This window comes from Sesamum indicum, linkage group LG1, assembly GCF_026168435.1.
Source record: "Sesamum indicum cultivar Baizhima isolate 11 linkage group LG1, ASM2616843v1, whole genome shotgun sequence".
In the NCBI taxonomy this organism is placed as follows: domain Eukaryota; kingdom Viridiplantae; phylum Streptophyta; class Magnoliopsida; order Lamiales; family Pedaliaceae; genus Sesamum; species Sesamum indicum.
The window spans coordinates 20,160,113-20,183,704 of record NC_142657.1 but is presented as its reverse complement, the minus strand read 5'-3'; the positions used below and the strand labels follow the sequence as shown (position 1 = coordinate 20,183,704).

The 23,592-nt window shown below is 35.1% G+C and overlaps 4 protein-coding genes across 5 annotated transcripts; all 4 read left to right on the top strand.

Moving 5' to 3' along the window:
- Nucleotides 1–148: 148 nt before the first annotated feature.
- On the top strand, nt 149–6,827 carry LOC105168678 (protein EMSY-LIKE 3). Of its 2 annotated transcripts, XM_020696112.2 has the most exons (11): nt 149–468; nt 692–797; nt 2,394–2,605; nt 2,692–2,801; nt 2,923–3,175; nt 3,253–3,465; nt 3,547–3,615; nt 4,922–5,164; nt 5,242–5,310; nt 5,415–5,478; nt 6,453–6,827. In XM_020696112.2, the coding sequence occupies exons 3-11, from the start codon at nt 2,432–2,434 to the stop codon at nt 6,497–6,499; spliced, it is 1,242 nt and encodes a 413-aa protein (XP_020551771.1). In that variant the 5' UTR covers nt 149–468; nt 692–797; nt 2,394–2,431; the 3' UTR covers nt 6,500–6,827. The 2 variants fall into 2 exon arrangements, with proteins under 2 accessions (XP_020551771.1, XP_011087115.1); XM_011088813.3 differs by lacking the exon at nt 692–797.
- Nucleotides 6,828–10,210: 3,383 nt separating this feature from the next.
- On the top strand, nt 10,211–13,567 carry LOC105168669 (zeaxanthin epoxidase, chloroplastic). Its single transcript, XM_011088803.3, has 8 exons — nt 10,211–10,877; nt 10,995–11,157; nt 11,328–11,402; nt 11,497–11,597; nt 12,310–12,425; nt 12,530–12,836; nt 13,007–13,121; nt 13,215–13,567. The coding sequence occupies exons 1-8, from the start codon at nt 10,438–10,440 to the stop codon at nt 13,320–13,322; spliced, it is 1,425 nt and encodes a 474-aa protein (XP_011087105.1). The 5' UTR covers nt 10,211–10,437; the 3' UTR covers nt 13,323–13,567.
- Nucleotides 13,568–14,979: 1,412 nt separating this feature from the next.
- Nucleotides 14,980–17,739, top strand: LOC105168657 (zeaxanthin epoxidase, chloroplastic). Its single transcript, XM_011088793.3, has 8 exons — nt 14,980–15,618; nt 15,898–16,135; nt 16,404–16,504; nt 16,593–16,708; nt 16,810–17,021; nt 17,108–17,205; nt 17,275–17,398; nt 17,489–17,739. The coding sequence occupies exons 1-8, from the start codon at nt 15,206–15,208 to the stop codon at nt 17,597–17,599; spliced, it is 1,413 nt and encodes a 470-aa protein (XP_011087095.2). The 5' UTR covers nt 14,980–15,205; the 3' UTR covers nt 17,600–17,739.
- A 773-nt stretch (nt 17,740–18,512) lies between these two features.
- LOC105168640 (protein N-terminal asparagine amidohydrolase family protein) lies at nt 18,513–23,478 on the top strand. Its single transcript, XM_011088774.3, has 9 exons — nt 18,513–18,833; nt 20,084–20,269; nt 21,349–21,413; nt 21,496–21,595; nt 21,679–21,717; nt 21,809–21,994; nt 22,290–22,468; nt 22,592–22,711; nt 23,106–23,478. The coding sequence occupies exons 1-9, from the start codon at nt 18,786–18,788 to the stop codon at nt 23,209–23,211; spliced, it is 1,029 nt and encodes a 342-aa protein (XP_011087076.1). The 5' UTR covers nt 18,513–18,785; the 3' UTR covers nt 23,212–23,478.
- The last annotated feature ends 114 nt before the right edge of the window (nt 23,479–23,592 follow it).

The following is a 23,592-nucleotide window of genomic DNA, read 5'->3' as shown; positions in this document are numbered from 1 at the left end:
TAATAAATTTTATTTTAAATAATTATAGTGAATTACGTAAAGCGTGCTTAAAATTAAAGTCGTGCTGATATTGCAAAATCGTCGAAATTTCCACGTGTGGAATATCTCTTGAAGCAAGTCAAAACACTTTCGAACAACGAAACAACAAAGCGAAGGCGGAATTGAAACCCCTCTACTTTTAACTAAATTCAATAAACCTATTTCACGTCCGCGTATCCCTAAACTCACACACTGCCTTTCTCTCTCTGTCTCTCTCCCGGACGCTCGCAAATCGTACAAAATCGATTCGCCTATCGTATTCGTGCTTTTTGTTAACTCGGGTAAGTTTGAGATATTTGTCAAGGGGTCCTGCGCCGCTACTGCAATCATCGGAGTTACTGGTAGGATTTCATAGTTTGAGCTGTGATAAATTGTGAATCTTCGGTCTCCAAAAGCTGGCTATGGACTACGAGCCTTACGACAGCAGCGGTAAGTAATTGAGCACGAATGTTGAATTATTAGTGGTAATTTTGGTTTCTTAGGTGATTTTTTTTGTTCGGCATTTGGGGTTAGGGTTGTGAATAATGTTGGGGTTAGGGTTTGTGAAGTTATACGCATTTTTGTGATAATGGCATTTTATTGACTAGGTTTATGCTGACTGTATAATTGCGGATTGGGAATATTGATTCTTGAATTTTACTTTGATGAACAGATTTTCCTGGATTTTGTTGTTTGGCTTTTTGATGCAACCATTATTAGTTTTTCTCCCTGTGGGTTTTCAAGCGATCTCTGTAGTAGATTACTCTAACAGATAGCTGGTGAGCTTTAAAGAAAGTGGTTTTTTTATGAGCTTTGTTTTTGCAATGAATTTCGTTTTGGCATCTACTTGTCCAAGTTCTAGTTTGATATTAGAGTTTTGGATGTTTAGGTCTCGGCTGCTCAATTGCCTTGAAAATCTTTATGCTATGGTATCTGACAATGATAACCCAGTACAATATAGTAAAAAGTTGTTGAGAAATTCTGCATATTCTGCAGCATGCAATCTTAATTATAAGGTAGAATTTGTATCATAATTTGAATATTCGTGCATACTGTGGTTATTTTCGATTTAAAATACATTTGTGGTTCACAATAATGCAACTCTGAGAAGGAAAAATAATGATTTTGAGGTTTAGATACTCATTTGGTGCAGTAAAGAGTGAGAGGTTTGAATCCTATTTTTTGTAACACCTTATATACAACTAAATATCTCCCATCTGCACTGTGGATTTACATACGTAATTTGGCAAGGAGACAGACTTGATCTGATTTCAATGCAGTATTGCTCTAGAGTCTCTTGAGTTGGTCCTTTAGGTCCAAAGAAATGTTATAGCATTAGCAAACTTTTAGGACTTGATTCCTTTAATGAAAATTGAATAGCAGATTAGTTAATAATTGGAAGTGGTGGGGATGCATACCTTTACGTATCCTGGTAATAGTTTTTACAGTGTGCTTGGATGACCTTTCTCCCTCAATATAAATGTCCAATCTCATCCATAATCATTTTGCGGATATGTCATTTCACCTCCTAGCGGACGACTGCCTGCCGTCACGTGAATGAAAACACAGGTCTTCAAATTAAATACATGTCGATCAGAAGGTTTATAAAATGCATCATTTGTTGCTTCTCAGAACATCCCATCTTTATATGTATTCCAAAAGTTGATCGAGGGCTTGATTGTTGGTATGAGAATTTGTGATGCAGATTGAAGTAGGGGCCTCTATATGTTAACTGGGCGAGCTATACTCCTTTTTGTTTTTATCCTTCGCTGTGGACTCTGATCCATAAAATATTTTTGTCCAGCTCTCGTCAAACAGATGATCATTCAGTTATGTTCTTATGTTGACATAATTATTTTGAAGGCGACTATTTTCTTGTTCCCGTTGTCTTTTGTTTTGAACCAGTTATAGAGATATGGATGTTGAGGTGCAAATGCAATGATATAGGTTTATGTCCCACTGGGATTACATGTGCTGGAATTTAGTTCGACTATGAGGTGTACTAGTCATAACTGGGTTACTTTTGCTGCGGATTTATCTCTTTTACGGGTGGGGGTTGGTGCTCATTGGTGTATAAATTGGAGAACTATTGGCCAAGATTGCATGAGCATTTATCGGTAGATTTCGTTTTACCGAACCTCAGATTCTGGCACTATGAAGATTAGTATTTAGGTCTTTCTTCTGTAGATCTATATATGCATGCCTATGATCTCATCTCGAATGGATTTTTGTTTTCTCTGATCTATATAATTGGCAAACAAACATTAGGATAACATTTCTTTTATTATCCAAGGGGTCTGACTACCTCCCTTTGTCGCCTCTGTATAACAAGTCTATTAATGTCCTCTCTCCTATTTTATTTGATGTTGTTGCAGGAACTGATGATGATTTTCCCCCACCGCATCAAAATAGAATGTCAAGAGGAGGCCGGATTTCTGGTAATGGAAGGCCTGCTGCCATGGGTTCTATGCCATACCCCAGGATGTATGATGAAACTGATATGGAAGCTAAAATTCACCAGCTTGAGCAAGAAGCATACAGTTCAGTTCTCAGAGCTTTTAAAGCTCAAGCTGATGCGATTACTTGGGTACTTTTTATTATATCGAGCATGTGAATCTAATATGGTATGTTTGTTTGATCAGGTTAAATGACAATGAAATGTATTTTCTTCAGGAGAAAGAAGGTTTAATAACTGAACTTAGGAAAGAGTTGAGACTGTCAAATGAAGAACACAGGGATCTTCTCAGCAGGGTTAATGCGGATGAAACAATTCGAAGAATAAGGTTTTGTGGATAAAACATGTTTTGTTTACTTCCTTGGAAGTAGTGCAGACATTTTTCAATTTGTTGAAATAACTCTAGCCTTTTCTCTGTTTTGTTACTCAAAATTCGGGAACACCGTCAGGGAGTGGAGACAGTCAGGTGGTTTTCAAGCAGGCATGCATGGTCCTAGTCAACCCATTCATGAACCAGTGCCCAGTCCTTCTGTATCAGCTTCTCGTAAAAAACAGAAGATAGCATCTTCATTACCTTCTCAGTCCTTTGGTGGACCATCTCCGTCATTCCACCCACAATCAATGGCTGCAGCAAACCAGCCATCTTCATCAGCTGCAAAACGTGGACCAATGATGGGTGTGAAAGGCAAAAAACATAAATCAGTAAGTTAGAAATTTTATCTTTAAGTTTAATTCTGCGACAGATACTCATTGCGTTTATAATATGCTTAAATATGCAGATGCCTCCAGGTGCACCTTCAATGAAAATGCAGTATCCCTCTGGTCCTGCTGGAAGAGGTCAATTCAATAACCGTATATCTTCGGGTGGCCTTGCAAATGAACCTGCAGAAGGAGCTTCATTTGATCCATTGATTGGAAGGAAAGTCAGGACAAGGTGGCCTGACGATAATAACTTTTATGAAGCTGTAATAACTGATTATAATCCTGTCGAGGTATGTCTTAACTTGTGGTGATGTTCGGACTTTCTTTTTACTCATTCCATTTGGTACTTAAAATTGTTTGTGCTTTTCCAGGGTCGGCATGCTCTTGTTTATGATATGGGTACTGCTCAAGAAACATGGGAATGGGTCAACCTTTCTGAGGTATATTGATTTATATATTTCACTTCATTATTGTTAATGTGAGATGGCCTGATGGGGGAACAGAATTAAGTGAGTTTTCATATTACATTAGGTGGATGGATGGGATGTTTCTTACATATTTGGATGATTTGAACAAAGTCATATGGTTCGGATTTTCAAGTGTCTGCTATCATGGGAATGTTTTTCTGTACTTGTTACTACAGTACAGGTACATGGCACAATCTTAGATTGGACTAATAGTGCTATACTTGCTCTGCATCAACTCTGAACGACTTCGTTCGAGGGTAGTTTGTGGTTTGTAACCCACCTATAGAAAATTTCTTCAATCAATTAAAATTTTCCTTGGAGAGAACAGCCACTTAATCTCCCCTTTGGTTATGTGTAGTTCATTAGATCTCCGAGCAAGGCTTGAATGTGAATGTACAGATTATTAAATGGGCCTGGCACTTGGTTTCGGCTTTGAGTTTGCTCATTACTCTGTCAATAAAGTGCAAAACGAATACTAATTGAGAGTTCTACCCAAAATCTTGGGATGCATTAACCTCAGAGTTATGATTTTACTTTAGGCATTCGTGAAATGCCAAAGGTCTGATAGTTGTAGAAAAGGAGGTTTATGTGTTGATTCTTAGTTGTGGACATATTTAAGTTTCAAGGAGTTCTGCCATGGGCTAGAACTTAGGACCTGTCCTACAAAGGGGAGAGGTCATGCCAATTTAATCAATTGGTTATTGGCGTCTATTCTTGTTTTATAACATACTTTATTCATGTATCTCATTGCCGTACTCCATAGTGCAATGTGAAATAGCTTTTGGACTGTCATAATTTGCATATTCAAGTTGCAAAAGATTTTCTGTGTGTGTGTGTGTGTCCTCACTGCCAAGTGCTGACCTGCTGTGTGATGCAACATTGTTTTAGTCAATTTACTAGCAACTTTCTCATGTTTGAATTACCTGATGCTCAAAATAAAGAGTGAGACACTTGAAGCCCTTGAAATAAATGTAATACTTATGAAATGTTTTGGCATTAATTACATGCTTGGTATGGAATATGTGCCATAGTAAATTAGCAATAGCCAGGACAAGGGAAAAAACCTCAATGGAGAAAGGAATTAGAAGCCCAACTGAATGCTGTAAGTTTAATGCATTACCTTATAAGGTGCTTTCCGTGAGGCCTAAGTGCAAAGAGAAAAAAATGCTCAGCGGTAGAAAAAAGAGAAATTGATCCAGTGTCAAAATACTAATAAGATCTACTACTAATGAACAAGGAGTGGAGGTCTTATTCTGACTGCCTTACATTCACTCTGCAGATTTCTCCTGAGGATATACAGTGGGAAGGTGAAGATCCTGGAATTTCTCATCATGGAGGTTATGGTGGCCCAGGCCATGGGATGAATAGACCTCTTGGGCGGGATAACGCTCCAGGTGCTGGAAGAGGGAGAGGATTGACGAAAGGTCAGTCCAGGAAGGACTTCCCACCATCACAGAATGGCATCGGAAAGAAAGGACCAGATGACATTCAGTTGCTTCATACTGAAACTCTAATTAAGGAGGTATGGTCGCTGGTGTAATATAAATATATGTAAAAAGATATGCTTGTTGATGTTAATTCACTGTTGAACTTTGGCAGGTGGAGAGGGTTTTTGGCGCCAACCATCCAGACCCTGCGGAGATAGAGAAGGCAAAGAAAGTGCTGAAGGTTAGAGATGATTCAACATTGCTATTGATCTAATCCATAAACGTCTCGGATAAGTCCATTAGTTCCTTTTTGTTTGTTAAACATAATAATTTTTGTTAAAACAGGAGCATGAACAAGCTCTTACTGATGCTATTGCGAGGCTCGGAGATCTATCTGATGGTGAAAGTGGTATGATCTGCATTCGTTCTATGTAGTTCACGGTCTAGCAATTGTCAGATTGTTGCTTGCAATATCAACTGCTTAAATTGTTACTACTTCTGCCTAATGATTGGCCGGACATTAAATTCTTTTTAACTTAATGCTACCTGGTCAGCCTTTAATCGATGTTAAGGACAAAAGCTATTATGTTTGCTTCTCGCATACGTGTCTAGGCATTGGTAGTGCTGGCAGGTACCTTTTTGTTGGAGTTAAAAATTATGGAGACGAATGTCTAGTTGTTTGATGGCTGCCTCATCCTGTTTAAAATCTACTGGCATGGAAGTTGAAGATTTAAATCGATTGATCTAACTGCTCCTCAAATTTGGATGAAAATAGATATGAGATCAGGATAAGATGCATTGCCATTGAGGCGTTTTCGCTTCGGATACAAAAGTAAATTGATTAAGCTAAAATCTTACTTCCAACCTAGTCCTTCAATTCTTTAGGTTGTCTTTCTTGCCCCTGAACTCCCAGTTGTTGCAGTGGGCTTTTAGAGGCATCTTTGGACAGCATCTGTGAGCTTCCAATTCATAATACTAGAATGACTGCATTTCATTTGTTTGGTATAGACTAAAGATTCACTCCAAAGATGGAGTTCAGTTAACAAAGAATGAGGAGAATGAATGGTATAAAATCTTGAAGCTCTGGATGAATGTATCAGTTAGAGACAATTATGTTTAAACTCATTAATAAATCAATGCAGTTAGCTTCTCTGCAGACTGTAAGACTTAACCAACTTGACTTTTTCTTTTGATAAAGTTGGGGCCTTGGATATTCAGCTTTGTTCTGGCACTAAATTTCCAGCATCAGTATAAATTATGGGTCAAAACTATGTACCCCTTAAACTCTGGAAAATTTGCTAATCGTTGTAGCGCGTTGTGCTTTTAATAGATGTTCCATGAATCGATGCGTAACATAATATCTTCTGTAATTCCTTGTGACAGATGAAGGTGGCCGTTTTTTACATGCGCAAGCAATGGACAGAGAATGACAGGGCAGATCTATTGTGGTAGTCTTATGGCAGGGGGCTGTGTCTAACTATTATCAATATGGTAAAGTCCAGATTGATAGGAGTCTGTTGTATAATGCAATTATTCAGCTAAATTCCCTAACATTTGGTATTATTGTAGTTTAGCCGAAATCGTAGCAGGGCGGTTGCCCTTTTTTAACCGGTTAGCTCGCTTACATTTACTACAGTTGCCATTAACATGTGGTTGTGTAAAAATTTTCTGTTTACGTTGCTGGGTTTGGCTTCTCTTATTTTGTTTAGCGCTCAACACGCCAATCATTTAGTAAGAACAGTTAAATTGTAGTGTTTATATAGTATTGTTTTTTTTCCCCGTTCCTGGACGAACTCCGAATGATGCTTTATTTGACATTTGTAAGCGTTGTGATAGTAAGAGTTGGAGATGGATCCGAATGCCTGGTTTAAGACATAAAACCTACTTGTATGATTTTCGTTAATAAGCGACAGCAAGTGGATGTGGATCTCGGAGCCAGGCACGGCACCACCAGTAACTTGTCACATACCCTTCCATCTTTATTATTATTATTATTATTATTATTATTTTTCTAATTTTTTGGTTGGTTTTGGGGTCGGACCACCAGGACGTCTATGGGGTTTAGGTTACTTATAGGGATATTAATAGATTATTTACTAACGCAATCTTTACATTGCCAGAGGAAATTAAAATCAGAACGGCTGTTATTAAATGATCCAACAAATTTTTGGCAAGTTCTTACCGAACGCAACAATTAAAGTAATTTATAATGTCAAAAGATTGATTTTGTTTTGGTAATTAAAATGTCAAGATTGTGTGTTGGATTGAAGTGTACGGAAACTTAAATTATTATTAGATAAAAACAAAAGAATGAAAAGAATAATTTATCAATTTATATAAATTTTGAAAAGTTAAATAAGCTAGTTATTTTTATCATAAATGATATTTTTAACATTACAAAAATTAATATAGAGATATCATTAACTGTTATTTGTGGTATAAAGAGATTTTTTCTTTTTATATTAATATAAATGAAAGAGTGATAGGAAGGCAGTAAGTTTAGAGCATTTTGTGAAATTTGAATTTCTGCTCCCCAATACGGCTCTACTACTAATACTCCCTTTAATAACTACATGATAAAAAGAAAGAGGAGGCAATGTCGATGTCGTCTGCCTCAGCCTCAGCCTCACCATTCATATTCTTATTATTATAGTTCATCCCTTCAACTTTCACTTTGAATGTATAATTTATAATTTCAAAATATTGCACACAACACACACATGACAACAATGTTGAACAAAAGTGATTGAAAATGAGAAGCCCAAGTCAAGTCATAGCCGCCACATAATAACTGCTCTCTTTTTCTATAATATAAACTCAACTTAAGGTGTTATTATTATTATTATCATGAATTTGTCTTTGTGATCTACCTACCTCCCTACTACTATTTTTAGGGTGTTTAAATTGACAACTTCCTCAAATTGGAAAACCGATTTCAGTCTACTGTCTAAACCATAAATTAGCAATATTTGTATATTTTTTTCGGATTTAATGTAATTTATCCTCATTGTAATATTAAAAATAAGCAAATTTTATTCTCATAAAAAAAAATAAATAACAATTTACCTCTCATATATAAGAAGCTAAAATACTATATTTTGAAAAACACAGATGAATAACTTAATATTTTATGTTTCATAAGAGTATTGTTTAGCTGTTTTTTATATCACACATAAATATATTGAAATTTACCCTATCTTTTTGTACCACACCATGTTTGACTTTCAGCTCCACCTACCTACCTCCAACCTGAACATGCTCTTGATGTGTCTAGAACTATATATCTGGCAACCAATTCAACCGTGTCTTAGTCAAATGACATCAACTCCTGAAGCTCCCAATTTATGATGTTAAGTTTTAATTTTTATGTATGCAATTTATGGTGATCGGAAAATGGTAAGGTGACATTTTTTAGGACTGAAAGTTTTGCTCACCCAAAAATTATATATAGTATTATAATGACTCCCATATTTTTTCAAGTATATTTTATTATTTTTATACTGTTCGTATCGTAATTGCTAAATAAATAGGGCCGCATATTTAGTTTATAACCATTTTTAGAAAAAAATAAATGGCTACTTATTTATTTTACTTATGATGTACGGCATCATATATTTGACTTGCCCACTTTATTCGAATCAAAGTCAATAAAGATGAGCTGCTCTAAACTAAATAAATTGATATTGGTAACAAATAAATTAAATTAATAGTGTGAAAGCATTAAATTAATAATACAGCTAAAATTCAATAGGCAAATAGTTTCCCAAGAAATACAAACACAAACACACATATATATATATATATTCACTCAATTTGATCAACAAAAATATACTTCATAAATTTTTACAAAAATTCACTATGAGCCCTTAAATTTTTAGGCAGGGGTTTCTTTTGGAATTTAGATTACTTGTAAGAGGGTTGTTTTTGCAATTTGGCACAAAAACAGGGGTGGAATCTACAATTTGGCTCGTAAATATTGTTGTTCACATCTCAAGGGTATTTCCAGTTTCCTATATAAATTTATTATTGTTATTATTTATCTTGTCTAAGAATGTGATGAGATATTACCAATGATCGAGGTATATTTTAGTTGAGGAAGCTGGGATCAGGAGTTTGAATATCATCAATATATAGATGTTGATTTATTTAATAATAATAATTAATTATATATATATATATTTATTATTGATAATTAATATATTTAATTATTTATGAATGGATACTGAAAATTTGAATATAATTGTTATCACATCACCCTAATAAAATAAAGAACGTGATAAGACACTCACAAAGATATATTTAAAAGGTCAACTCCTCGTTTCTCACACTTCATTAAATCTTACACTAGTTGCCACATGCAAAAATGTGATGATGTTGCCTGTACAACAGCATCCAATAATATTCTACATATATATATTTTTGATAAATTACACCCATTTCAAACAATAATTAAAAAATATTTATAATTATATCACATTTAAAAAAAACTCATTATAATTTATCCAAAATTTAAGACTCTGTGTGGAATTAGGATGTAATAGAATGGGAAGCAAATCTTTTTCATTTTTTACGAGGGAATAAAAGGACAGTATTCAATTGGACATGTCCAAAAATATCGTTATCTCTTCTACACAAATGCTATTGATTATATGATTGGATTTCCTAAGTACAATTTATGCTGCATCTTATATTTTATTTTATATATGCACATTATATTACGTGTATAAAAATTACATCATTAATTTTATTCAAAAAATTTACATAACTTGTATATATAAAATAAATAGAAGGTACAGTAAAAGTTGCAATCAAATGTTTATCGTGTTGAAGAGCGCAACCCTGTTAAACTGTTATCTTTTACATAACAAATTAACATTAATTATATATATATATATATATTACCTGGAGTTACGTACGTTCTTCAACTCCTGGATTTTCGTTTTTCTTCATCATAAACTAGAAATATTTCTTGATTTCTTTGTGATTTGAGTTATCATGTTCACATTGCACCCAATTCTTTATATTATATTGTACCTTCACATAATAATTAGAAAGCAACGCAAATCTTGTTTTATTTATATATATATACATATAAGTTTCTTTTATTCAAATCGAACCAAATCAATCTATGTAAACTTGATTGAGGTCAACGCTAGAATTTTTCGCTTCATATAATATCAATGTCATGAGATATTGGTGAAGTCGATTCACTATTTATTTAACACGAGCGAACAGGTTGTTAGCCGCCTATCGCGCGTCTTCCTTTGGTATAAACTAATGGGGGCGATGACAATGCATCCTGCACCTCTATAGGACTTGGTTCCTTGGAGATTCACTAATCAAAATTAGTCAAAGCTGTTCTTCTTACATGGCTTCCCTTCAGTGTCTCATGTGTCTTAATCTTTGTCCTCATCAACCAGCTGCCAGGTTGCATGGATTCCGACAAAGACGATCCACTACTACGAGATTGATCTTCCGAGTTAAATGTGAAAGTAGGGGTAGTTCGTATGTAGATGAAGCCGCCACGGGTAATGAAAAGAAGCTCAAAATCCTTGTTGCTGGTGGAGGAATTGCTGGCCTGGTTTTTGGCCTGGCTGCTAAGCGAAGCGGATTTGACGTTAAAGTGTTCGAGAAAGACTTGACTGCTGTAAAAGGGGAGGGCATGGAGCGCGGTCCGATTCAGCTTTTGAGCAGTGCGTTAGGACTGCTGGAAGCTATCGACAAAGACGTTGCAAGGGAAATTATGGGAGCCGGTCACGTCACTGGCGACAGGAATTGTGGCCTGGCCGATGGCAGGAGCGGTGAATGGTACGTGAAATTTTCCTTATACCGACAAAGGGTAACTCGTATGCAAAGTAAATTAAATATCAAATATTTTCTACTCTCATCGACCTAAATTTCATTACATCTTTTGGTTTGATTCAGGTTTGTGAAGTTTGATTTTCTAACACCAGCGATTGTAAAGGGAATTCCAATTACTCAAATGATATGTAGAATGGAACTGCAAAGGCTTCTGTTGAACGCAGTTGGTGAGGATGTAGTAATCAACAACTCAAAGGTTGTTGACTTTGTCGATGATGCCGACAAGGTTTGAGATCTTCATTCTGATAAAAACAAAAAAGTACTATAATATTAATGCTATTTTTATTTTTTTTTCTATGTGGGCCTAATTCATATTTACTGTCTGATTATTTAATTCAATCTAATTTAATTTCGACAAAATTTAATCCTTACATTGTTATATTTTTTCTTTTGTAGGTAACGGTGTTTCTTGATAACGGTCAGCAATACGAGGGGGATTTATTGATTGGGGCAGATGGGTTGCGGTCCACGGTATGGATATATATATATATATAATTATAATTAATTTGCATATAGAAAATGAGAAGAATTTTATGGGAAAATTTGTAATTATTTATTATTTCAGGTGCGGTCAAAACTATTTGGTGCACATGAGCCAAACTACTCAAATTTTATATGCTACACTGGGGTTGCAGAATTTGATCCCCAGCACTTACCTCACTTCGGGTATGAGTTTCATACTTTATACGTCCTACCACTCGGCCACGTGGGATATGTATGAATTATTATTATTTTTAAAAGGCAACATTTATATATATATGCTTGGAATGATTTTTTTTTTTTTTGAAAGGAAAACAAAAAATTATAATAATATAAATACTTAAAGATTTTTTTTGATAGAAGATGTTGGTGTTTACGTGCACCGTGAAAAAAAAAGAAGAGTATTTTTTACATATATTTAGTGCATAATGAAGTAATTAATTTCTTTAAACCATCCATCTTAATTAGTATTACTATAGATACGTATATGTACCACCAATGTATCTATACTCTGATCACTTAATTGTCAATACCGACGTACATCCCACATTTAATGTGTGCGAAATATTTAAAAATTAAAAATAGTTATTTTTTTTAATGATGGGTTGATTATTAGTCGTGGGATATTGGCTTCAACACATAAATGTGCTAAAAGTTGAGGTATGTGCAAGTTTGAGGGGTATTTCAGTAAATTCATTAGAATATTAAAATTATTGTTATGATCATATTGATGGAACAAATTAAAAAACGTAAATTTAGATATTTAAAAGTTGGTATGATAATAGGATTTGTTAATAGTATAGATATTCAGAAACACAAGTTGATGAGGTTAATTGAATGTTTTGATGTTATATATGATGGTTGATAAACTATACATGAATGTTTGTGATTGTAACAGATATAAAGTATTCTTAGGAAGGAACCAGTTCTTCGTTGCCGCCGATATTGGGAAGGGGAGGCTGCAATGGTACGCCTTCGTCAAGGAGGCTCGTCAAAGTCCCGTTTCCTCCGCAGGCATCCATCTCATCTCTCACGACAATTCTTTTCATGACCGGTCCAACAAACAATATATATGTACTTATCAATCATCTTAAACTATATGTGGTATTGTGATGTAGGAAATAAAAACATGCTCGTGGAACGTTATGGAGATTGGTGCAACGAGGTCGTTAATATTATCCGCAGAACACAAGAGAACATGATAATACGTAGGCCTATATACGACACAGACATGATGGACACGTGGGGGAGGGGTCGTGTGATTTTGTTAGGCGATGCTGCTCACGCAATGCTACCGAATCTAGGCCAAGGCGGCAGCATAGCTATTGAGGACTGTTACTGGCTTATGGTTGAGCTGCAGAATCTTGCACAAACTCGTCCTATGTCCGATATTACGTCAGATGATTTAGCATCGGCCTTCAGAAGGTACCTTATCAAGCATCTCATAGAGTGTATTTCTGATAGTGAATCTATATATATAATCATGCAAGAATATTACGTAGACAATAATCCTAATATTCGGGCATATTAATTACAAGAAAATTACTCGATTTTGGACAATTGTGACGACGTTTAATTGCATTTGCCATTTGCAGATTTGAAAAGAAGAGAATGTTTAGAGTAAGAACAGTGCACACCATTTGCAGAATGGCTTCAGTTATGACATCTGTTTATCAGAGTTACTTAGACATTGGTCCTCTTCCACTATTTGTAAGTTTTCTTGATTTCATTTTCACAAACAAGTGACAATTAGTTGCAGAAATTAAAAGATTGTCTGAAATTATGTTGTTGTTGTTTGTGCAGAAAGAGTGGAGTATGAGGGTTAAACATCCTGGACTTCTTATTACGAACCAACTACTGCAGATTGCTTTGCCAAAATTCATGGACTGGGTTATAGCAGGCCAAGAATGACCTCAAATTCCAATGTATCCATGTCTAATGTTGTTCCCATTGCAATTTCAATAAGGGAAATATAGGATTTTTCTTATAGGACTCAGGTTTTGATTCGTCACATCGGTACTATATAGCTCCGTAGCCAACCCAGAAGTTAATTATGATATATATGTCTATCCGTGTGACGATCTATCTTTCTAATGTCGTGGGGATTATATTTTTCAAATAGTTGTACAAGGGTAAATATATAATTCTTCTTCGTATATGAATTAATATTAGAAGATATATAAGAGTAGTTTAGTAAAAAAAAAAAAAGCATTTAACCTAAAATAAGTTAGTATAAGACAAATGATGGTGAATTTTGACTAATGGAGAAACCTGTTTATTAAATAAAGACAAATATCAAGAACATCAAATCATGTGATTTTCCAAACCACAAAGGGTCAATAACGGTGTCTAATAATTATGGTGAAACACGTATTGTGTGTAATTATTTATAAGTAGGCCGAATTGTTTTCCTTGCCCTTATCTTAGGGTGTGCAATTTAAGGATTTTTTAACTACAAATCATGTGGCAAATAATAATCGATAATTCAATAATTTTTAGCAATTAAAAAACTCATGGTGCCAGGTTTTTTTAGTTCACAAAAAAATGCAGATGTGGATGAAATTAGAATTTTTTGATGTAGAATTTTGCTGAGAATAAGCCCCCTAGCCACGTAAACGATGACTAAATTACATTTTACGCGTTGTATATATATTTGGGGGTGACATTTTGTGCAATTTTAGGACTCCTTTTAATTTTTTATCATAACTTATGGGTATTAATTTTGTTCAATTTCATGATTATTTAATAAGTCAAATTAATTGTCATTATGTTTATTCTTAATTTTTTGTATTATAAGTATAATATTCTTTATGAACAATGCACATGTTATTTAACTAATAAATTGTAAATGATTTTATATCACTGTCTATTTTATGCTTTCCACTTTAAGATAATTCAATTTAATTATTAATTTAAAAAAAAATGCATGTTAGTACAATATTATGACACAAAAGTCTAACAGAAGATCGACAGTGCAAGTTTTCTATTGGGACGTGTGCTAGAAATTAAATGAAGCCCGGTCAGCTCTTGATCTCCTCAAGAAAAGCTGTTCTTGGTTGGTTTCTGATCTGAGCTATCAGATAATATATCCTATACACGACATTGCATCATGTAATTATATATTCATGTATACCTTTCACATAATCAGAACGCACGCAACGCCACTCCTGCGATATTATAATTATAATCCGGCCCCAACGATGCATTAATCTATTTATTGTGGAAAATTTTTGTGCAGATATGATTCGATCATATTAATTCAATTATTGTAAAACAAGTGTGATAAATTTATTATGTGATTGATTATTTTTTTTAAATTGTACACCAATCACATGAGAAGTGTATTGTACTTATCATGTAATTAGTATGAGTTTGGCTGAGTCGGGTCGAGGCAAGAACTTCCCACATATATCTTCTGTATAAGAAATATGTGTGTGTATATATATATATATATATAACACTTGACTTTTCTCCAGCTTCTGATCAGATTTTCTAGTTGCATGTCTCCTCGTGATCTCTATTTATTTAACAGGAGCAACGAGTTATGTTTTCGAATAAACTAATCGATCTCGAGAACGGACTACTTATTTGAATCTTCTAGAAAAAGAGTCGACGGACTCTTCTAGTCTCCCCGGTGACCGCGGCAACTAATGATGATGATGATCAAGTCTAGACATATATATAAATATATATATAGATAGATACAACTCCATGCCCTCATTAATCAGAAGTCAGATCCCTGCACCTAGTTGGGAATTCTCTTGTGAATTCTGTAGCTGATCTGTAATAATATTATGGCTTCTCCTCATAACCTGAGCCTTAACGTTTGTCCTCAATCTCTGAGGTTGCATGGATTCAGGCAAAAACGATCAAGCAAAGGATTGATGTCGGAAGCTATTAAATGTGAAAGCAGATCATCAGGTAGTGATGATGAAAAGAAGCTAAAAATCTTGATTTCTGGTGGAGGGATTGCGGGCCTTGTTTTCGCACTGGCTGCTAAACGAAGTGGATTTGATGTTAAAGTGTTTGAGAAAGACTTTACTGCTGTAAGAGGGGAAGGAAGACAGCGCGGCCCTATTCAACTCTTGAGCAGTGCATTAGCGCTGCTGGAACGCATCGACAGAGACGTCGCCAGGGAAGTCATGGAAGCCGGCTATGTCACCGGTGACAGGAACAACGGCCTGGCTGACGGCAGGACCGGCGAATGGTACGTACGCTTATTCTTTGACTTAAGCACTTGTTTGAAGTATATCTTAAGTGGACTAATCAATCTATTATTGGAATATAAATATCAATTTGAACACAACTGTCCTTGTCTTATTTACATATATATATTTAGTCATAAACTTTTTGCATAAAATTAATTTACAGCCATATTATTGTATAAATATATATATGGTAGAAAGGACAAGTTCTTATGGTAAAAAAGAAATAAATAAATATTAGATGATGGATGTGTGGTCTCAACAATTTAGGTTTGATTCAGGTTTGTGAAGTATGATTTTCTAACACCTGCGGTTGCTAAGGGGGTTCCCGTTACTCGGGTAATATGTAGAATGGAACTGCAGAGTCTTCTAGTAAGAGCAGTGGGTGAGGATGTAGTCATCAACAACTCCAAAGTTATGGACTTTGTCAGTGATGCCAACAAGGTGAGGGTGTTTCTTCAAAATGGTCAGCAATATGAAGGGGATGTATTGGTTGGCGCAGATGGGTTGCGATCCACGGTATTCCAAATTATTTTCTCCTCCATGTAGTACTCATTCCTTTAAATTCTACTTTCATAAAATAACAAAAACAAAAAAAAAAGGGTAAATTACAATCACCTGTCATGAGTTTTGAAATAGTTATTTATACTCTCGAAGACGAAGAAAAGAGAACAACACAGATCCCATAATTTAGGAGGCAGTAAGCTTCCTTTACAAGAGTTACGCTAATTAATTGTTGTCTTAGCAAAACAATGACAAGCGTTATTCTGAATTTTGACTATTACAGGTACGGTCGAAGCTATTTGGTCCCCAAGAGCCAAAGTACTCGAATTTTATGTGCTACACGGGCATAACGGAATGTGATCCTCAGTACTTACTTCAGTTCGGGTACGAGGATGCAAAAATAAGTAACCCTCTTGTTTATTTTAGGACATTTAGCCAAATTGTTTGGTGTTGTGGTTGTAATTATGTATAGGTACAAGGTGTTCTTAGGAACAAATCAGTTCCTAGTTGCGTTGGATATCGGAAAGGGGAGAATGCAATGGTACGCCTTTGTTAAGGAGGCACGTGAAAGCCCTGTATTCCACACAGGTATCCCCGAATATATACATATTTCCTTTCTTTTTAGAGGACTAGATGATATTCATCTCACACATGCATAATTACATTGAAAAAACATTTCCCTATAATAGGAAACAAAAACATGCTATTGCAACGTTACAGAGACTGGTGCGACGAGGTTGTTACCGTCATACGCAGAACGCACGAGGACACGATAATGCGAAGACCTATCTATGACACGGACATGGTAACGTCTTGGGGAAGGGATCGAGTGATATTAGTAGGCGATGCTGCTCATGCAATGCTACCGAATCTAGGGCAAGGCGGAAGCATGGCTATTGAGGTGGTGTAATTAATAATTAGCGAGGATGACATAAGTTGATATATGTATAAGTGATGTGTATGTGTTGGGATATATACATTGTGCAGGACTGTTATTGGCTTATGGTTGAGCTGCAGAATCTTGCACAAACTCATCTGATGTTGTCTGAAATTTCATCAGATGAATTAGATTTGGCATTCAGAAGGTAGGTAATTGCAAGAATGCATATTAAAGTAGGCAGTGAATGATGATTATGATGACCCCTTTGGTGCAGATTTGAGAAGAAGCGAATGCTTCGAGTAAGAACACTGCACTCAATTTGCAGAATGGCTTCGGTTATGACATCCGGTTATCAGAGTCACTTGCATATTAGTCTTCCTCCTCTTCCACTATTTACAGTAAGTAGTCTTCATCATTTTCATGTTCATCATGACAACTAACTAAAACAATCGTAATTGTCCAAATTGATGCACGTTTTAATTGTGCAGAATGAGTACTGGAGTTTGAAGGTTAAACATCCTGGAATGGTTATAGCAAACCAGGCACTGCTGCTTGCTTTGCCCAAATTCATGGATTGGGTTGTCATAGGCCAACATTAACCACATCAACTTCCCACCTAGTATTTGTATTTGGACTGTTTTTCTTTTTTGTTTTTTAATTATATAGTATCTTTTATTCATATTTGCTACATATGTATTCATTATTGAAACTATCGACATTTATATATTTTTTTAATCTCTATACTAATATAATAACCACATTTAATAATATATTTTCAAGGGAACAATTTAATTGTTCGGATACAAAACTTCTCTATTGGAGGTCCCGATTTCGAATTTGGGTTGTGTGTTTGTGTTGGGTGCATGAGTGGTTAAAGGGCGCAAAACAACTAATCAAAACAAAACAATGAATAATAGGGTTAATAAAAATGTTAAATTACGCTTTCTCTTAAACAAGTTTTGAAATTATACTTACATCTCTATAAAAATTCTCGATTTACACATGATCCCTTTTCATTAAGGTTTGAACGGAAAATACTGACGTAAACAATAAATACTGACATAAGCAAAAAAAATTATATAAATTTTTAATTTTACCTCTCATTTAATATTCTCATATATATCATTTTACATGTAAAGGAATAATGTAATATATATATATATATATGGAGTGAATACTATTATATTTTTCCTTTATAAGTACAAAATTATCACATAAAAAAGTTAAATGAGAGATAAAATTAAACATTTATCCATTTTTTTGCTGACGTCAATATTTTTCATCCAAATCTAACAAAAAAGGGGTCAAGTGTAAACAATAAATTTTTAGAATGGATGTGAGTGTAGTTTTAAAATTTTTATGAAAAAAAGTATAATTTTATATTTTAAGATGAAGTTTAAGTGTAATTAACCCTTAATAATGTGTAAAAGTTGATATCAGACCAACAATTAAATAAGGATTACAGCAAAAGTCGTACATTAATGAAAATTTATTTCCCAAAAGCATTTCCTAAAACGAAAATTCTAGAAAATAAAATTGCAAATCCAAATCCAGCCGAGATGATGACTCGTCCTCTTTTTCTCGAGTGATTTACAGACAGAGTGAAGCCCAAACGCTTTGCCGAGGTCTCCCAAGTCTGGTTGTGGTTGGTAGATGGTGAAAGCTATATGCATATACATATACATATAGATACAACCATCCTTACATACCACTACCTCCTGCAAAACCTTCCGCATTCTTTCTTCAAGGGCTTCCCCACCTGACAAGAATTACAACATTATCACGATGATTTATGTGGGCGGGGTGCCATTTGCTCGTGATGACTCATCCCAGGTATAAATTTCTCAACTCTCTACTTCTTTTTCCTATTTTCTGCGCTTTTCAGATGCTTAGAGTGTTTTGCTTTACAGCCCAGGAAAAAAAAGCTTCAATCTTGCAAGTTGTTAGTTTGTGTATGAATTGTGCTGTCCTGATGCGCTAATGTGAATTCAAGACTCAATGTTTTGGGTGTTTGTGGGATCATTTTGTTGCTTGATATTGTGGAATCACATCGTATTTGGTCCTTTCTGCTTTTATGTTTTTAGAAGTTGGCACTTTGTTGAATTGATGAATCTTTATTTGGTTTTGTACTAGAGAAAGTCAAGAAAATTTATACGTAGTACTTCAAACAAGATTGGTGCTTTGTGTTTCACCTAATTTGTCGCACATTTGTGCCTTTAGCAACGGGAACGGGTTTATAAACCCGTTGCAGGATTCCAGGCATTTCCATGTTGTGGCATGTCATGGCTTGGAATTCTTAGACTTGTGAGAAAATAAACACTTGTTTTATGGAGATTTCAAATGAAAAGCCGACTTCAATGAAATGAGAGTGAAAAAGGGAAATGATAGACCTTAGATTGCACACAGTTTTATTGGTTCGTGCTGAGAAAGTCTTGAAAATATTAAAATGAAAACTGTCTGCGATAAAATCTATTTTATTTAATTCAATAAGGAAACAGTGCACCTTTTTCTCCTCTTCTTTTGTTGGGGTGTCATTGTTGCAACTCTAAGTTCTTCTAGCGATTTGGTTGGGCTCGGTGGATATCTGGAAATAGCTTCAATCCTGCATTACACAGTTAGTTTAGTCCCAAAACAGTGTATGGTGCTGCTTGTACTTGGATTTGACCCCAAAAATAGTATGTGCTTGGTCTTAAAGTTACCTTTAAAGAGCTAGAATATTTCCAGCTGTATCTTGAATGCTTGTCTAAATTGATGTCCATATTACAATGAAAGTTCCTTAGTTCCCATCCTTGGGTAGTGTCTCCTCTTAGAAGATGAACTGTCCTACAAGATTGTCAAAATTCATCTTTCAAGTATTTACTTAGAGGCATTTTATTTAGCTGTTTTGCTGCATTCAGCATTGATCAAATGGTATTTTTCAGGGGCATATGGCTTCATTTGCAGTAAATTGTCCTTATGCGAGACATTATAAGTTTTCAAGTTTTCTTGCCATAAAACTAGCTTGACATGTAATGATTCCTACAGCTTGACATGTTACAATTTCATGTGTGGCTATTAAATTACAGCATTTTTATCATGAGCAGGGAATGGAGACTCTGATTGCTTTGATGGAACATCCAGTTTTGGTGTCTGTGTCAAACTCCTTCAAATCAATGGCAGAGAAGAGGGTCTCAGTCTCTAAAAACTCCAGTTCAGTTGGGCCTGAAATTAGTAAATGTGTCTACATTTTCCAAAGGGAATTTGCAGCCGTTGACCCAGCTCTAGTGGACGTAAGTTTTTATTTTTCAGTTGTAGATCTGAAGAACGATGCTGTAAGTGCCTTCCTTTTGATTCTTGACCTTTTGCTATGGATATGTGTGACTCAAATTTGACACCCAATGTCTAGATGGTGGAATTTTGGTGCAGGAATTAAGTATGCAGAACTGTTCTATAAATCCTTGCTTTATGGTGCTTTCTCTTTCTGTGCCTACTAATCAGTTTCTAGTTAATATCCTGGATATAATAAAGTATATATTACGAGGTAAACTTATATATTTGAACAATACTTGTTGTCTGATCTTATGTAATTTCAAATTTACAATGGAAACTTTTTTTCCAATAATTTTGGGAAACTTCTTCCCAAGAATTAACATTAGTTTTAGTTTTATGTAATTTTGTATTTTTCTTAAATTGGTCACACCAATATGTCGACTTGATTTTACATTTCATGGAAAACAAAATTAGTATGATTTATATATCTGTTAATCTATGAGAACTTACCTCATTAATGAATAATAAATAGGTTCAAGTAACAGAATCAATTATATTACCATCTAAAATGTAATTAATTTAAATATAATATCTTACAACCTTGTTTACAGCTGAAATTTTCACTTAAACTTATAATGTGCAGCAAGGGAGTTAAGGTAGACTTTTCAATCTGTCTTACTAGGGAGCATCTAGCTGACACCATCATCTCAATTAAAAAGCTTTTAATATGTAGTTTGTTAATTTTCTTCTCTAGAATCAGTGGCATCATTAGAAAAACTTGATTGTGATTAAATCCTAAGCTTATGACTCTTATTTATCCTTGATTTGCTCTTCGTAAATGCCAAACACTTTTATTTTTCAGTGAAAGGAATTTGAGAGTAGTGAACAACATATAATTCCTATATGCCCTAAATGGTTTGCACACAGAAAAATTTGTCTTGAGATAACAATAGTTAACTTCTTATTTTCAATAAAATATGTCAATATCATCAGCCTGATTACAGTGTTGTCATAATTGTTTTTGTCTAATTTTTTCAATTGTTTTGCTGATTTCCTTAAACTGCTCACACTTCTATTTGCAATTTTTCCTCGTCTCAAGCTAGTTGGTACTGATGAGGCAACAACTTGTGTTGGCATTGCTATAAGAAATTGCAAAACTGGAATGTAAGCGCTAACATAATGGAAATTTCTGACTTGTGTATCCAGTTATCTTGTGGTTATCCTGTGTCTTGTGACATAATTGCAGGATATCTGTTGCTCACATGGATTCTCCAAAGGTTGTTGATACCGGCCTGAGTCAGATGTTATCTTTAGTTGCTGATCACGAGTCTGATGCTCTGTTGGATGTATGATAAATTGTTCTGCTGATTATGTTCTTATTTGAATTCTTCCTTCAGGGTTGTAACTTGTGCACGGTCATGGCTTGCAGGTGCATCTGATTGGTGGGTTTGATGACATCTCGTCTCAAGTCTGGCCATATTCCCCTGTTTTGCATTTAATTTATCAGAGGTTTTGCATCTCGAAAAGTATTTAATTCAAATTCTTGAACTTTCATGCAGCATTCATATCTTGCTATAAGAAGCCAGACCAAACTGGAAGGATATTCCTATCCTTTGTGTGTGAAGATAATCGAAACCCTAATGGATAGGAACGAAAAGTTTCAGATTCAAACTCTCCATGTTCTTGGGCATAACACGAAATGGGACTCTGAAGGAATCGCATACCCCATTTTCCATGGATTTGTGGTCAGAACCGACTTTTAAACTTGTCGGTGGTTTATATCCTTTTCTTTTCTAAGTTTCTAACCTTTTCATGTCAGAAAGCTTAAGACCAACAGTCTTTATATCTTACTTTTCCAGTGTAAATGGAAATTTGGATCCTTCTTAAAGTGTTTTTTGGGCAAATTATTCTAAAACTCTGACCATTTTTTGCTTTCTGAGCTGTTAGACACTTATTTCTCTTCAGTTTTAATATGCCTCTAGTTTCTTCAACAATTTGACTGTCAGAAGTCATTATGTTAGCCATATTCTGTTGCTGCAGATGGAGACCTCCACTGGATCAATCATCCCTGCCAGCTTTGATGGAACTTCAAGATGCCCTGATGAAATTGTCCGGAGAATTCGAGTTACTGCAGCTTTCGAGGATCCTAGTTGGACCGGCAAATTGCTTGATACATATGATACTCGAACTGACCATTTTGTGATCGCTCCATGCGTTTGGTAAGGAGTTTTCTGTTGCTACTTTGGTTCAAATATGCACCTTACCTAACTGGCCTCCGAGGCTTGTTGGTAAATTATAACAGATTCCCAATTATGTAGATGTTGTATCCTTTCTTTTGCTAGGACCATATGGCAAGAACAAATTGCACTGACGCTGCAAAACCTTTCTGATACGGAGATACTACTGGCATGTTCATCTTCACCTTATGCCGAGGTTCCTGATTTCGTAGATAATGAGAAAAGGTATATTTTTGTTTGGCTACAATATTTTTGCTACGTTATTTGCAAGACCTTGGGTGGTTCACTTGCTCAGTGGTTCATGCAGGATGACTTAATGGAATATATCTCCAAGATATTGTCCAACCTTGATAGGTGCCATAAGTGATATTGGAAGTTGTTAACTGATTATAGCTGAAATTGTTTTTGATATTCTTAACAATGCTAGTTTGGCTGTTGATATTTTAACTTGCTTATGTAGCTCCACTAGGAAGGTTCTTCTCATTGAGTGAATAAGTAAAATGACACAAACTCAACTCTTGATTCCATGCAGTCATTTAGAATTTTGAATTTTGTAGCTTTCCAGGAAGTTGGATTACTTGATCTCATATGCTAAATCAGAAACTATTTATTATTCCAGGAAGTGGGATTACTTGATCAGACACCCAAATTGGAGGGAAACTTTTCCTTCAAAGCAAGCCCGTGTGTTTCAGAGGACTGCAGATGGGACCTGGATCAAACGGTGAAGAAAACGAAATGGTCAATTGCATTAAGTAAGAAGCTGCAGTACTCTATGCCTATTTGTTGAAGTCTGAACTGAAGCATGAAACCATGTTCGGCATCTGTTGCCAACTCACAAACTTCAACCAGTGAAAGTTAGCACTTTCATCGGCATTATGCCAATCTCTTTGTTAATATATTCATATTTCCAATTTATCAAGAGAATCTTGGTGTTATTAAATTTTCATTACATTGGAAATATTTATGAAATAAATCCATGATATGTTTCTCTCTGTTTAGAGGATTTTACGATGCAGTCTGAAACCACATACATCAAGCTCAATCTTGTGAAGACAAGTGTGGATAGATATCCATGCAACGGACACACTGATTTAAGAATTGCCGAA